The sequence below is a fragment of the Atractosteus spatula genome, chromosome 15 (assembly GCF_055471065.1).
Source record: "Atractosteus spatula isolate fAtrSpa1 chromosome 15, fAtrSpa1.hap1, whole genome shotgun sequence".
Lineage (NCBI taxonomy): Eukaryota > Metazoa > Chordata > Actinopteri > Semionotiformes > Lepisosteidae > Atractosteus > Atractosteus spatula.
The window spans coordinates 24698976-24713321 of record NC_142720.1 but is presented as its reverse complement, the minus strand read 5'-3'; the positions used below and the strand labels follow the sequence as shown (position 1 = coordinate 24713321).

The 14346-nt window shown below is 37.9% G+C and overlaps 1 protein-coding gene across 1 annotated transcript in view; it reads right to left on the bottom strand.

Annotated features, from left to right (window-relative positions):
* Positions 1–14346, bottom strand: part of adgrb3 (adhesion G protein-coupled receptor B3) — a 182374-nt gene that overhangs the window by 91137 nt on the left and 76891 nt on the right. The window contains exons 5-11 of the mRNA XM_088934242.1: positions 10683–10847; positions 9306–9470; positions 7831–7995; positions 6748–6849; positions 5747–5853; positions 3273–3467; positions 1772–1840 (exon numbers count right to left, since the gene is read on the bottom strand). Coding sequence (XP_088790368.1) covers positions 1772–1840; positions 3273–3467; positions 5747–5853; positions 6748–6849; positions 7831–7995; positions 9306–9470; positions 10683–10847 — 968 coding nt within the window. The remainder of the gene's footprint in view (positions 1–1771; positions 1841–3272; positions 3468–5746; positions 5854–6747; positions 6850–7830; positions 7996–9305; positions 9471–10682; positions 10848–14346) is intronic.

Genomic DNA, 14346 nt, shown 5'->3' with positions numbered 1-14346 from the left:
TTTCTAAGGGCTTAACAGATGTGCCATCTGTACATGCACATTGTATTTTGAAAATTATTTCAGTTTCCTTGGTTTAATGTGTGCTTTTAGAAAAGTAGAGCACACACATGCAGCAGATACCTACAATGTGTGTTTTTTTTTATCTGTTGGCTATTGTAAGACAGTCTGCCAATATTAGGACTATATGCAGTTTCTGTGTCCCAGATACATTTCTAACAACAATGCTGGATCCCATGCCTTCGTGTGTATTTGTGTTGAATGTATAGTATCTGAAGTCAACAGAAGAAGTAAGCCAATGGGTAAAACACCCATCTTCTGTATTTAAAGATAGCTCATCTGTAGACCAACTAACACCGAGTAGCATTTTAATGTGAAGATGGGTGTTTGAATATAGTTTCGCAACCTGTCATTGAAACATTTGAACTGGCACTTAATTTCTCTTGATAACCTTCTATGGTATGAAACAGACAAATCCTTACTAATACTATTTACAAATTTAATGTTATGGTATTAAAAGTCAAACCTCTAAACTTCTGTGATCTCAGTACCCCAAGCCTGATCAAAGCTAATTCAAATATCATATGAAAGTGGCACTACAGATCCCGTATATTTACCTCATTTGGTTACATAGTTTTAGAGGATGAGAAGAAGAAGCAAGATACTCCCATATATAGAAACAATAGATCAAGAAGACTTCTGAAGGCCAACCAGTCGCTCAAACAACCAAAGCTCTCGCCCAAGTTAAGGGTGAGCTCTGTGACCGCAGGTTCAAGACTGGGTCACGTCACTAGGCAGCTGTGACCAGGATTACCAACTGAGGGCCGCTGGAATTGGTCACCATGGTCCCTAGCGACACAGCAAGGCCTGCAGGCTCCCTGGCCTCTCCTGCAATCAGCACTGAACGGTCCGCACGGGGCTGTGTTGCCTGCAACGTGTTACAGGATGTGAGATGGAGGTGGCTGCCTACACTTTCTCCTTCTCCCCTGTGTGGCACCTTAGAGCTCATAGCCGACAGTCGAGATGTGAAAAACTTAATCTTGTCTTCTAAACTGGGAGGGTATAACTAAGAATGGTCATTCTGTTGTTTTAAAAAAGAAAGGTTTTCAACTCGTCAGTTTACCTGAAATTCATTAGAGGTGTTGCAGATGTAATTTTAATATGCAGAATACATGATTCAAACATTAAGCTTCTGAGTTTGACAAATTGTGAATCTCTATGAAAATATGAAAAGAATGTGAAAAATTTCAGTGCCAAGGTTTTGAGCGATTGTTGCTGAGCAATGGCGAATCTTCAGTACTGAGAGCTGTAATGCAACTAATAATCAGCTGTGACGATGCTGCTGCCCCCTTGTGGATCCCAGGGGTATTTCGGCTGAGAGGAATTCACATCCAGGGATTTAGGTTTCCCTGTCCTGAACTAATGCACAATTTCTGAAGATTCAAAACATGGCAAAGCTGTACCTAGAACACAGCTTCTTTGAGATATGTGACAAATTCCAGTTTTCCAGACTTTAATCTAAAGACATTTTTGGTTTGCTCAGGTGAAGGCTTAAGCCAGTTCATATAATGCAAATTTGCAAAAAGTGCCTATTTTAAATAAGTTACTGTATATCAACATTTTTATATGCATTTTAAAAAGGGCTGTAGTAATCAAATATTTCCAATAAACCATGAAACATTTTGAACATGAATATGTTTTTGGTATTGATATCCAAATTCAATAGCGATCGATAATATCAAAGAATAATGGAAAAACATCAAATTTGTCATACCTGTTGGGCATCTTCCCATTTCTCCTTGTTTTCTTCCTCCAAAAGATTACTGATAATTTGAAAAAAGTTCTGTGGCAAAGAAAGTGACAACATTGTAGTAAGTAACATGCTGTAAATAACCACATTTTGAGGTGTGTCATTAATTGTCTTCCTTTTTCTCCTTGAAATAATAATTATATGACCACAGGTGTGCAGCACTTAATTGCTGTTGTAGTATTATTTGTGCACTGAGGTGTGCTCTAACTGCACTAAATGTGCTTTCATCAGCGTATCCCTTGCCAGCTGGGTGTGGGGTGGGTGGAGGGAGCTGTCTGGAATAATAAGACCTAGTCACACTGCCCAGAGAGAACAAGTTACACTTCTGAATTTCAAGAGGAGAAAAAAGTGCAGCTTTTGTAAGCAATCTCAAAACAGATATGCTTGTGAAGCAGTAATGTCTACGGGACCTATTTTAAGCATCACAAAAGACCATTTAGGAATAAAGCAAATCGATAATCCTCCCTGCGTTGTTGTTGGATTCCAACAAACAATAGGAGATACGTCAAGCTGTTCTCCGGGGATACCTCTTGTCTGAATGCTCTCTGCTGAATAAAATATTTTTCTGCTGCTTCAGATGGACCCAGGAGAGTTTTGTTACACATAAGAGATGACTTGCTGGATGATGCCTCATAGACAGAAACACCTCAAGAGTTTTTAATCCATGAGATAAATCACTGCAGTTCTTAAAATCCTGTCACACAAGTCAAAAGCTAAGCAGAGTTTTTTTAAAAATAATAGTTTGGATGTAATGTTGCATTATTACAGGCATGAGTGGACCTGAACCAATTTTAAAATGAGGAATGACAGGCATCTGTCACTGAGAATTTCCTTAGGATGTACAAGAATAAAGCACTAATAATCAAATTTTGAAATCTTAAAAAGACAATTAAGGGAAATGAGAGGACAGCGAAAATGAACTACACTTAAATGTATGCTAACTTATTCAACTGGAAAAAATATTACATTCTGAGAACCTAGTCATTATTTATTTTATTTATATTCTTGGAACATCCAAACATGCTGTGAATAATATGTGTAACCACATCAAGGAAAATAATTTACAATATAAATCTGCTTGCACTATGAAATATTGTATCACTGAAATATTTTTAAAAATCAGGGGATGCTTCTTTGATACAAGTCACATCAAACAACTAAGAGTTGAAGCTCTCCCTTGAGTTTGTCTTGCTTTCACCGTGTATGTGTTTGCTCCCTCTGGTGGTAATTCCTCTGCAGAAAAAAAACTAAAGTAAAATGCCTGCATAGAACAAAAAATGGCACAGACACCTTTTTAAATAAAATAAATGAAGACGGTAGATGAAGAAAGCCACATTCTTCAAACCATTTATGACCTATATGCAATGACATCTGACATTTCACTAAAATCCACTTTCCTTTTTTAAGGAACTTCTGTCTCAGGAGATTAAGTTTTTTTCTTGCCTCTTGACAACGGCATGCTTACCTGCACATCATCAGAGGATGGGACATAATTGGCTCTTTTAAATGTATCTGTAACATTCCGGAGGATCTCCACAGAGGACAGAAGGTCACCAGCATAGAAATTTCTTCTCTGGGTCAAATCCAAGAGGGTTTTGGTCACCTGAGACATTCCATCACCTGCCAACATCCTCTGTCCCTTGGCGAGGTACCCCTTAATCTATAATAAACAGAGTTATATGTTAACATGTGGTAGACATTGCTTCAGTGTCTTAATACAATCCTGAAGTGAAGGAATGTTGAAGAATTTAGGGCTTGTTCAAGTACAAGGCAGTACACCAGCTGAAAGATACACTAAACTAGATTAACACTGTCATTTCAAGGTCTAAGTCTTGATATAAACATAGAGTGTGACAAGTGTTGGAGCTTCTATTCTGGTCAGGGTGTGAAAGCTCATATTTGCTTAATAGCAGCTCTGGCATACACATGGGATTCACATCGCTGTGGTAGAAGTGGTGAGATTAAGGAATTGATCATTACAGCTACACTAGAGGATTATTTGTAAAGCACTATGATTCTAGGGGATAGTTTACACACTAGAAACCACAGCAATAATATTGATACAGCACATGACATGGTATGTTCAATTTTTTCAGATGACTTTGAATAGAGTTCATCATAAAAAATTAATTATTAAATTGTGGGCAGTAGGTTTCATGGTAGTACACATTTTTAGTAGAAAATTGTCCAATGCATAAAAACAGAAAATAGAGATAAAGGGTGAAAGCTCCAATTTGGTTGATGCAATTAGTGGAGTACCACAGGGATCTATACTAGATCCACTGCTCTTCTTAATTACTATCAATGACCTAGATTCTAGTGTAGGCAGTAGATTAGTCAGTTCCACATACAGTATTATATCAAAATATGAGTATCTGCAAACTGAAGAAACTGCACAGAAAACTGGGAACTGGGAAGCACCCAGTAAATTACATTTCATATAGACAACTGTAGAGTGTTACATGCAAACATACATGAAAATTGGGGAGTACCAGCATTAAAAAGAATAGAACTTAAATCAAGGGATGTTATGTTAAAATGTACAAATGTACAATTATCTAGAAAGGCATAGAATGCTCTATACATTTTCTCACTGTATTACAAAACTCGGGTACTAAAAGACCTTTTAAAAGGTATGTTTTCAGGGATTACATTTTCCAAGAAAACATTGGGTAATATCTTCAGAAAGTAGCTGCTAATTGGCAAAAGAGTTAGATGAGCCGAATTGACTTCTCTTATTTGTAACCTTATGTTATATCATCTGCTGCACATGATTTAGTGATGCCCAAAAAAGGGTGGCTATTAGGAGTTACTAAATTACTCTGGTGGCAGATCCTCCGCAACCCCATGTTTCAGAGTACCAAGCACTGACTGCAAATATAATTCAGCCTGATGAATATAAAGGAGGGGGGTGTCTAGGCTGCATAGCAAAAACCCTGCAAAGTGTGGCTCATGTACAGCATTATTAGGCAGAACAAAGAGTGATCTTCCCTAACCTCTACCACTAGGGGAGGATTAGGGCTGTTTTCTGAACACACAAATAGAGTACATGTTGTGGTGAAGATAATCACCTGGAGGGGTGGTGGTAGCACTACTGCTCCACAGCTTTTGGGTCCTGGATTTGAGACTTGCCTATGGCACATGTCTCCTAAATTGTCCTTTGTCAGTGTGTATGAGTGAGTGTGTGTATATGCCATGCACTGGACTGATACCCCATTACTAATGACGCCCTGTGCCTTCTGCGCTAGGCTTGCCTCACCACAGCCCTCTAAGATTAATAAAAGTGGAAGGATGGAATTCAACAATTTCTGAACATCCAAACCAACCAAAAGGTTGTAACTGCACACAGATAACATCACTTGATGTTTTCAGTCATGTAAAGAACAGATCAATTTCAATGGCAGGACTGATGCTGAATACCTCCGTGTACAGGTATTTAACCATTGATTTAGACCACATTGACAGTATAATGTATGTATTATCTATTGAGGCTGACAAATAGGGATTAATTGGTTCTGTTTTAAAAGTCAAATGCTACAATTAAAGCACAGGTTCCTTTCCATTAATAAAGGAATCACCTTCTGCTTAGATTATCTATGGGTGTCACTCAAAACAGGTTTAATTTATTTAATTCCCAAAACACAGAAATACCACATTACAAATATAATCAGATCATAATACTAGAGATCAAAAAAGCTTCCAAAATAACAAATGGACCTGGAATTAAAATGAGGAAAAATAACATAATAAATTACAATACAAACTATATGAATGAGGATCTTGTGGCTCCAACAAAATCAATTACCTATGGAAAACTGCAATATTAGTGTTTTAATTTGGTTCATAATTTAAAACCGTTAATCTTTGCTACACAGTATGGCGTAATTTATTGCATGCTGCAAGACAGAGCCGGAGCAAGGAAGCTGACTTTGCACCTACTGATTGCTGCAAGGATCTGTATTCATTTGTTATGCATCTGGCGTAGCTGGGCTGCTCCCAGAAGGCCACTCCGCGGTGATCGAGAGAGCAGCGTCTACTAGTGGTGCCTGTGGAGCACAAAGACAGACACAAGAGCACACCTCCTCACGGAGCATCACACTGAGACCACACAGCAGAGCGCCATGAGAGGGGGGTCCTGTCACTTATTCTCCAATGCGGAGCTGTAATTACAGCATTGTCGCATCCCAGTCAGTGTCACATCAGTGTTCTCCTTTTGTTGTGCTGTTAAAGATGACAGTGAGGTCTTGGATGATTTTTCAGGCGGTAGGGGTGATCTCATTTTGCAGATGTTGGGGTATATTTAGTTACAGCAAATTTAAAAGAGGTTTTAACTGCAATATCTGTTCTTTTTTAGTAAAGAAAATGGTATGATGTGTTTGGTTCTGTGTCTGAAACACGTTTAAAGATGTTAGTAAATATTTAGGGACAAAGGCATCGTAAATCAAATCTAAAATTAGAATCATGGCAGAAGCACTTCAAATGTGTTTATAAATTAATGTTTTCAATGTTAGCACTTAATTTTTGCTTTTAATATTTTATATGCATATTGGACTTGAAGTATAAGTATTTTACAGTCAAATATGATGTAACAGTAATGTAGAAGGTGACTTGAGTATGTCAGGCTTAGAAGCCGAGATTTGGGATACACAGACCTTGGATCTGTTTGCAGAAGATATGAATGGAACCTGCTACCCAAGCCTTTCTCTTGAGGAAAGAAGTCCTGGTAATGTTTTGGTTTCTACAAAGCTCAGGAGCACATTAGTTGACTGCTTGATTGATGATCTGAGTCCTTTTAACAGTACACGGCAGATGAAAGCACACAGATTGCTGCTTAAAATTTAAATGTGACATCTTCATTGTTGATTTTCAATGGAGAATGGTCTGTGTGCATCTGAGTTTGATATTAGTATTCCCAGCCTTATCAACTGCTGATGCTTTACCTGTTGCATTTGGTGGACACCTATTAAATGCCAGTTCTCCTGAAGGGGTTCGTCTCCACACCATGGACGCTGCGTAATCTTCTGGGCATATCTCATACGGTGCTGTAAAAATGAAGACGTGAAATTTGTAGGCTTCACACTCTTGTTGATAGATGCCCTTGTATCAATAAAAAATGCTAAAAACAACAGGGCCAACATTCTTTTATATAACAATTTAGATTATAGTCTTTAATATTTTCAGAATTATTTGTAAAATTGATTATGGTATCAATGAATTTTGGATAAAATAAAGTAGTTACTGTATTGTAGATGACTTGAATAGGACTCAGATTCTACACTGATTCTGCTAAAGATGAGTGAAAATTGGGCTCCCAATAAGAAATGTGAGGTGAGTTGTCCAATACCTGCCCTTATGCAAGGGGACTACCTCCAGTGAAGCAGTGATTTTTACAAATAGTCAGTGCTTGACTGAAAAGCGTAATGAATCTATAAAAATAAATTCATAAAAATGTACTGTTCATTTTAATCACCTTTGTAAATTAGTGAGAAGAAACTATCTTGCCCATACAGTATTTTTTTTCTGCTTTTTAACGTCTTTTACATATTGAAAGCAACTACTGCATTTTCATTATACTGTAGATCATCAAATCCTACCCAGTTTCACTCAGACCTAAAATTTTATCCTTCCTAGCTTAAAGCAAATTCTAACTGTGCTGTACAAAGATGTAAAGGTGACCATTCCTCACTGTGAACCTCACCAAGGTAATAGTAGGAATCTCCATGGAGACAATAACTAAGTAGAAAAATCAATGTCATCACTAGCTGACAGCAATGAATCTTTTCAAACAGACAAGAGAAAAGAAGCCTCATTGCACAGCCACCCTTTCATATGTATGGAGGCCCTGTACCAGCCTGTTTTCTCAACATAGGTGTGAAATACACTGCTGTAAACGTTAATAATCCTAAGCGAAAATTGTGGGCTGCTAGAAACAAAAGCTAATTGCAACTGTTTCATTAGGCTTTGGTTCCACAGTCTTTGCCAACTCAAAGATAACTGATTGTTAAGAGCTGTTCCAGGGATACCTGGGCAACGCTGCTCGCTGCACTTGCGCACTTCTTCCCCGGTGCCCTCGCACTGCTGCCCTGTGATCGCGGCACCCTGACAGACCCTGCTCCGCCTCTGCCAGCCCCCATCGCAGGACTTGGAGCACCCACTCCAGTGCCCCCAGGGGTTCCACTGCCCGTTGGCTGGAGAACAAGCACGAATTAGATCACTCCTCTTGGCTGGATCATCACAGACGTTGCTGCATAAACAATCACAGTGTACTGCACTGTATTACCATTTATTCAAACAAATAGCCATGCTGGGGTAATCTTACTAATTACTAAAAATCAATTTCTCCAGTGTCCCGTTTTAAAAAATAATTTTATGGTCTTGGAAGTACAGCATGTACTACAGAATGTGCACCAAGTAAATGCCAGCTCTAGTGCTGGAGAACCATTTCTTTCAGTCAGTAACCAGAGATGCCTGTAATCCTGTTTTAGGCAAGTCTCTGTTCAATTAACTAGCTAACATTTGAAAGCATAAGAACCTGTAATTCTGCAGGACCACTGCTGGAAACCAATGTTATTACAGTTATGTTGTATTATTACCCAATTTCAGGGGAATTGTGGGTTTAATTTTTTTCATAGCTACACACTATTTAGGGATATACTGTAGCTCTCTAATAAAAATATAGTTTTTTCACAATTTAAACTAGGTTTTTGGTTGGAAAATATTTTCTCAATTAAATTAATTTCTTGTTTTTATCACTTCAGGTTGTCTTAGAGTGCTATATAAGTTTGTTGAACTAATTTTATACATTTAAAGTTTTTTATACTAAAGCACTGTAGCTTTTTTATTAGCTTGTAATGAATACTGTAAAAATTCTGCATAAAAAAACAGATGTTGTCCTTCCTCTGAACTGTAAATTGAATGTCCTTGTCCCAGCAGTACCACCATCAAGCAAGAAGGAAAAGCAAGCTATCTAGATCCATGAGCGTACTGTATCTATCACTGTTACAGTCCTCCATGCAAGGACTGACCCTGCTATTGTTTTAGAAAATGTAAAAAAAAAACAGTCTTCTCAATATGTACCCACTGCATAGGTTTAAACCAAATAACTCTTGGACATTGCTGTTGAAACAAAGCAAGCTATGCAGTGTGAAGAAAGGAAAAGAGGAAAAAACGAAAGGAAGACCAGTGTTACATTATTTCTACACTGTAAATGAACAGTCAGTTCCACAGGCAAATATTCTAGAAGGGTTACAGGTCTTGTCACTTTGATATGCCTTTGTAGGAGCGATTGATAAAATACAAAGAGGTGTTCACTGACCTGAAAGACATGCTAAACTGATATAACACTTCATCAGATAATAAGAATGAAAGTGTTGAAATGCAAACAAAACCTAGATTCACTGGTGTGGTAACAGAAGTGCCAGGACTGCAGTGTGTGGGCTTCCCACTGAGTGCCACGCAGGGCGGTGTCCCGCGCAGGAAGCGCTGGGGCCAGGCGTACCGGTGCAGTCTGGGTTAGCGCACTCCCTGCTCTCGGCCCAGTGGCCGCGACACTCCGAGCCGCCGTGTGCCGCCGCTGAGCACTGGCGGCTCCTCTGCTGAGTCCCGTTGGAGCAGGTCACTGAGCACTCGGTCCACTGGCTCCACTCCTGCCACTGGCCATCCACTGCGGCCAAGAGGAGTTACAGGAGGGAGGCAAACAGACGGGGAAAGAACGAGTTACTGTTGCAGCTCACAGCCTTTCATCTGTCCCTGCCATCCTCCTAAAATGACTTACAGGTCTGCAGGCTGCTGGTACTTAAAATAGCACGACTGATGCCGCTGCTGGAACATTTCAATATTTCAATATGAGGTACAGTAATTCTGAATAAATCCTTTAAACTGCTGACAAGAGAAAGAAATCCAGAGGAAAAAAAGATGGAATGCTAAAGTCTCTTATGTGGTTAATGAATTTTAGAAATTTGTGAAGTAAATTCTTATAGAAAAAATCCTAGAGCTGCAGTATTGGATTTAAGTTAATGTGTAAAACGCTCAATATCTCCCTCTTCCATTTCTAAAAAAAAAGGGCAAAAAATAGACTGGCATTTATAATACACTTTTGGAGTAGTAACTGTCTTGTAGATTTCTGCAGTTTTCTGGCAGGCTTAAATGATAAACTTTCTTTCTAATACTGATCGTACCATGACATCACTCCTGCATCTCTTTACTGACTGCTTTCAGGTCCTGGGCTTGCTTTCTAAATGCAATAAGCCTGATACTGTAACTCTGACCTGCTAAGTTCTCAAGAGCTGCTGCTTCAAAGAGACTTTGAAGGTCCTCCAGGATCAGAGGTCAACACAACTGCCCGACCCCTATCAGAAGGACGTATTGAAAAAAAGTATTCTAGTCTTGGGCATCTAGTGAGTGCATAGCTGAATGGTTGTGTCCTAGGATGTTCAAGAGGGGTGTCATATCCTTATTATTATTATGATTATTATGCCTAACGTTTGTGCAGCAAAACTGGATTCCAGCTACAACTATTATTAGTATCACAGGAATCTCAACAACCCAACCATCTTCTCTTTGATTTCAAGTGATCAAAGTATTAGACTTTTTTTTGCTGTACAAAATGTGTACAATATTGCTTAAACCATTCACTGGTAATCATTTAAATATTAAATTGATACAAGCATTTTAACATTTAAAGCATACTGATATCAACAGTGTATTATTAAAACTCAATAATCTTATTAATGAAAGTATTTTGCCAAGATTAAAACAACTTTTTAGTCTGAAAAGATAAAAACAGATCATGCATAGCTGTTGTTCCTCTCTCTGTTCCACACATCTGAGAAAAGCACAGCTCCGCAGGGAAAAGAGCAGAACCGCAGATACAAACCTGGACACAGCGCTATGTTGCACAGTTTGGTCTGTGTTTCCGGCCCGTCACAAGCTCGGCCCCCGTACTGGGGCGGAATACACGACCTCGTTCTCGTCCGCTGGCCTCTGCCGCACGTGAATGAGCACAAACTCCAGGGAGACCATTCTTCCCAAACCCCATGCACTGCAAACAGACACGAGCAGACCTTACAGTTACGGCTTGAGGGATGGGTTTCATTCACAAATAGGATCATGATTACCCAAACAAGGCTGTGTGGCTTGCCAAGAGCACAAAAAACCCCAGGCTTATAACAAGACTACTGCGAACATGTGGAGTTCCTGATTGCACTGCTGTAATTGCCAGCATACGTCTGGGAAATGAAAATGGGATCATGTAATTTCTCTGCCAAGTGCATCTCTGAAGAAAGACCAGAACCCCAGAGAAATAAAACCAAGGACGATCCTCTTTCACCGTGTGCTTACTTCCTTGGGCTACTTTAGGACTGATTCAGTTCATATGCTGTTCGTGCCTTATCAACAATACCAGTTTAAGGTCTTAGTCAAAACACCACGATGTTACAGTGTTGACTTATCTACAGCACTGGGACTGTAAACTCCTCTAGCGCAATTTTCTCTGCTTATCTTATACGGTATGTTCTTGCACACGGTACTTTGTAACACAATCAGGCTTGATTTTACTCTCTGAATTCAGGAATAATAAAATAAGATATTACCAGGTCACCAGTGTAAGCAGAAGGTGTCCTGTTCTGACCTTTACTGTGAATTTGCATTACTGATATTCAAATCACATAATGGAAAAAAAATGATTTCCACAAACAGTATTAATTGGGGGAAAAAAATCTCCTTGTTCTTATAGAAACTTACCATACAGAAAAGGAGTTGAGTAATTACTTTTTTTATGTTGCCAAACCCACCCCTTTCTTTTTAAGTCACTGACAATCCTGAATTAAGATTTAAAACTACTATATTAAGGCTTATCATCCTATAAGATCCATGGTTTTTAAAGCTGGAAATAGAAAATTTAGATTATTGCTTAATCTCTAAGAAATAACATGTTAAAATATTATGAGATCACAAAAAGATCGGGTTACATGAAATTTAATTAGCTTTGTACAATCATAATGCTACATGGACGACGGGTGCGTGGCTGCTAACTTTGATAATGTGTGCAAAAGGGAGGAATGACAAGTTGTAAGACATTTGTGTCTTATGTATCATCATGATTCGATAAAGAGCTAAGTAATATTCACACCATTAAACATTGCTCTGTTGCTCTTAACTCCCACCCAAAAATACAAGGGTGTTCATTCTAAGAAATGACTGACAACAGGGACCTACACAGCAAAGGTCAGTTTATATTGTATTTTTACTAAAGAACATAAAAAAAACTTGGCACCTTATATGTACAGTAAAAGCTAGAAAAGACAAAAAATATTTGTTTTTCATCTGACAATATGAGATTTAACATGATTCGATCTATTTTAACAAAAAGAAACAAAAACTGATTTTGCAAAACTCTTGACAAATCCATAATAAATTAATATACAAATTGCTTTTGTAACCAGTGACAGAATATGTGGTGCATTTGAAAAAGTTTGAAACGGTTCTCCATATCTTATGGCCTGATGCTGTACTCTTGTCACTGCAAAATCCTAGTCATCACGGTCTTGGTTTCTGTGCTAAGAGTATTAACTTCTCCACTGTTCAATAAACGGACAATGTATAAATCCAGAAATTAACGGGACTCCTCTGTAAATGTAAAACAGTTTCCATAGCACAAAGAAAAGTTCTATGTTTTTTCTGTGTTCACTTTGCAATATTTGTACTATGGAGTTTGCTGTTTCTCATATCAGGATTGGGAGAAAGCATGAGGCATTTTTTAGCAGATTGTATGGATAAAGTGCGAAGGTCTGTAAAACGATGCTTGCAGTCATTTCAGCCTGTCACAGATGCCTCCCCAGGCACATATTACAGGCTGCGTGAAAGGATACTAAGATAATGTTAACGTTTTTCCATATCGTTATTTCTATACAATGATTAAAACTATATACAGTACTTGCAGAACAGTAGAGCATAACAAGTAATTTCAAATGATGCTTTATTATTTTATTTTATTGTTTTTATTCCAGCTTTCAAACAACTATTGTAGTCTGTAAGATTGTTTTGTGATGCAATGCAGGGGATTGGTTGTCATGTGTTAACTCTCTTCACTTTTAAGCATCAGATCACTGTTTATAGATTCACAAGCTTTGATTAACCAGCCACTATATCCTACTAGATTCTTATGTGCAACACTTCATTCACTAAATATAAAGCAAACCAGTAGAATAGCATTTAGCTGAGGTTAAAAGAAAACTAATTCTCTCTCCCAGAAAGAGCAGTAAGAACCTCAATCTGCATCACTATCTGAAAAGCTTCCGGACATATGAATAATACAAACTTCAGAAACATGAAGCAAGCAATCTAAACATCTGCTGTAGTTTTTATGATTAATTATAAGATTAACAAACCCCCTTTCCATGGCTCAACATCCATAGAACTGGAAATATGAACAGTCTAAAGAACAAATGAAGAAATGAGACGAGATGAAAAGTGAAGAAAAACTTCAATCAGAATTTTGAAACTCTTAACTTAGCAGACATAAAGTGAGTCTATATTTATACGATCTATTGGAGAGATTTACAGTTTACATGACAAACACAAACGCATTTTATATGTTGTATTCTTCTAATAATGTTTTCTAATGTGTTGTGATCATCTGTATTACCTTATAAATAAACATGTTTAACATATTCTACTCCTTAAAAAGTGATGCTGAGATTCTGTTTCTAGATTCCAGAAGTCAACAATCATAAAAAGACTCAATGAGGCCGATAATACATTTTACTGAAACTACTACAAAATATTTTACTGATGTCTTCAGGTTTTGGCTTTAATAATTTGTTTGTCACTGTTTTTCTTGCTTTTAAAACACAAAAGAACATTGGGGATGGTATAATAAATAATGCATCTTGAATTCTTGAAATAACTGGACAATGTGAAAATAAGACAACTAGTATTATAGATAAGGAAACCTCACCTGGAGTGTCTTTTTTATGAGAAAATTTCAAAAGAATTATTTAGAATTCCTGTAAAGACATGACCCAGTGGGACAGTTCAATAGAGCATCTCTGTAGCACATGCAAAGGGCCAGTTCCCTACTGAAATATTACAGAATTCCAAAGTTATTTCTCATAATGGGTTCTTTGAAAATAAAGGAAACACGTGCCCTTATGAAAGTTTGCCATGCACTCCATATGTATACTGTATTTTCACCTTAATTTGGCTATGAATGCGAATGATATTATCATGCCTCTACTGTACTCTGCTGTACTGGACATTGGAATATCAAGATGTATCATAAAATTTAGTTTCTAATGAATGCTATAGTGTGCTTAACATTCATTAGAAAGTTTTACTGCACTGCAGCATGAAGGCAGGGTATATGCATAGGTAACTATAGTGAAAGTTTGGTAAAGCGGTTTAAAGTAATGCAGTGTATAACCACAAAACTGTGCATCTTCTATAATAAATTCACCGCAGTAAACATTCCTAAGGGTAACTTGGACACTGTTTCTTAAGTGCTGCAAAGCTAACCTTGTGAGAGGGAAATGTTTGGCATG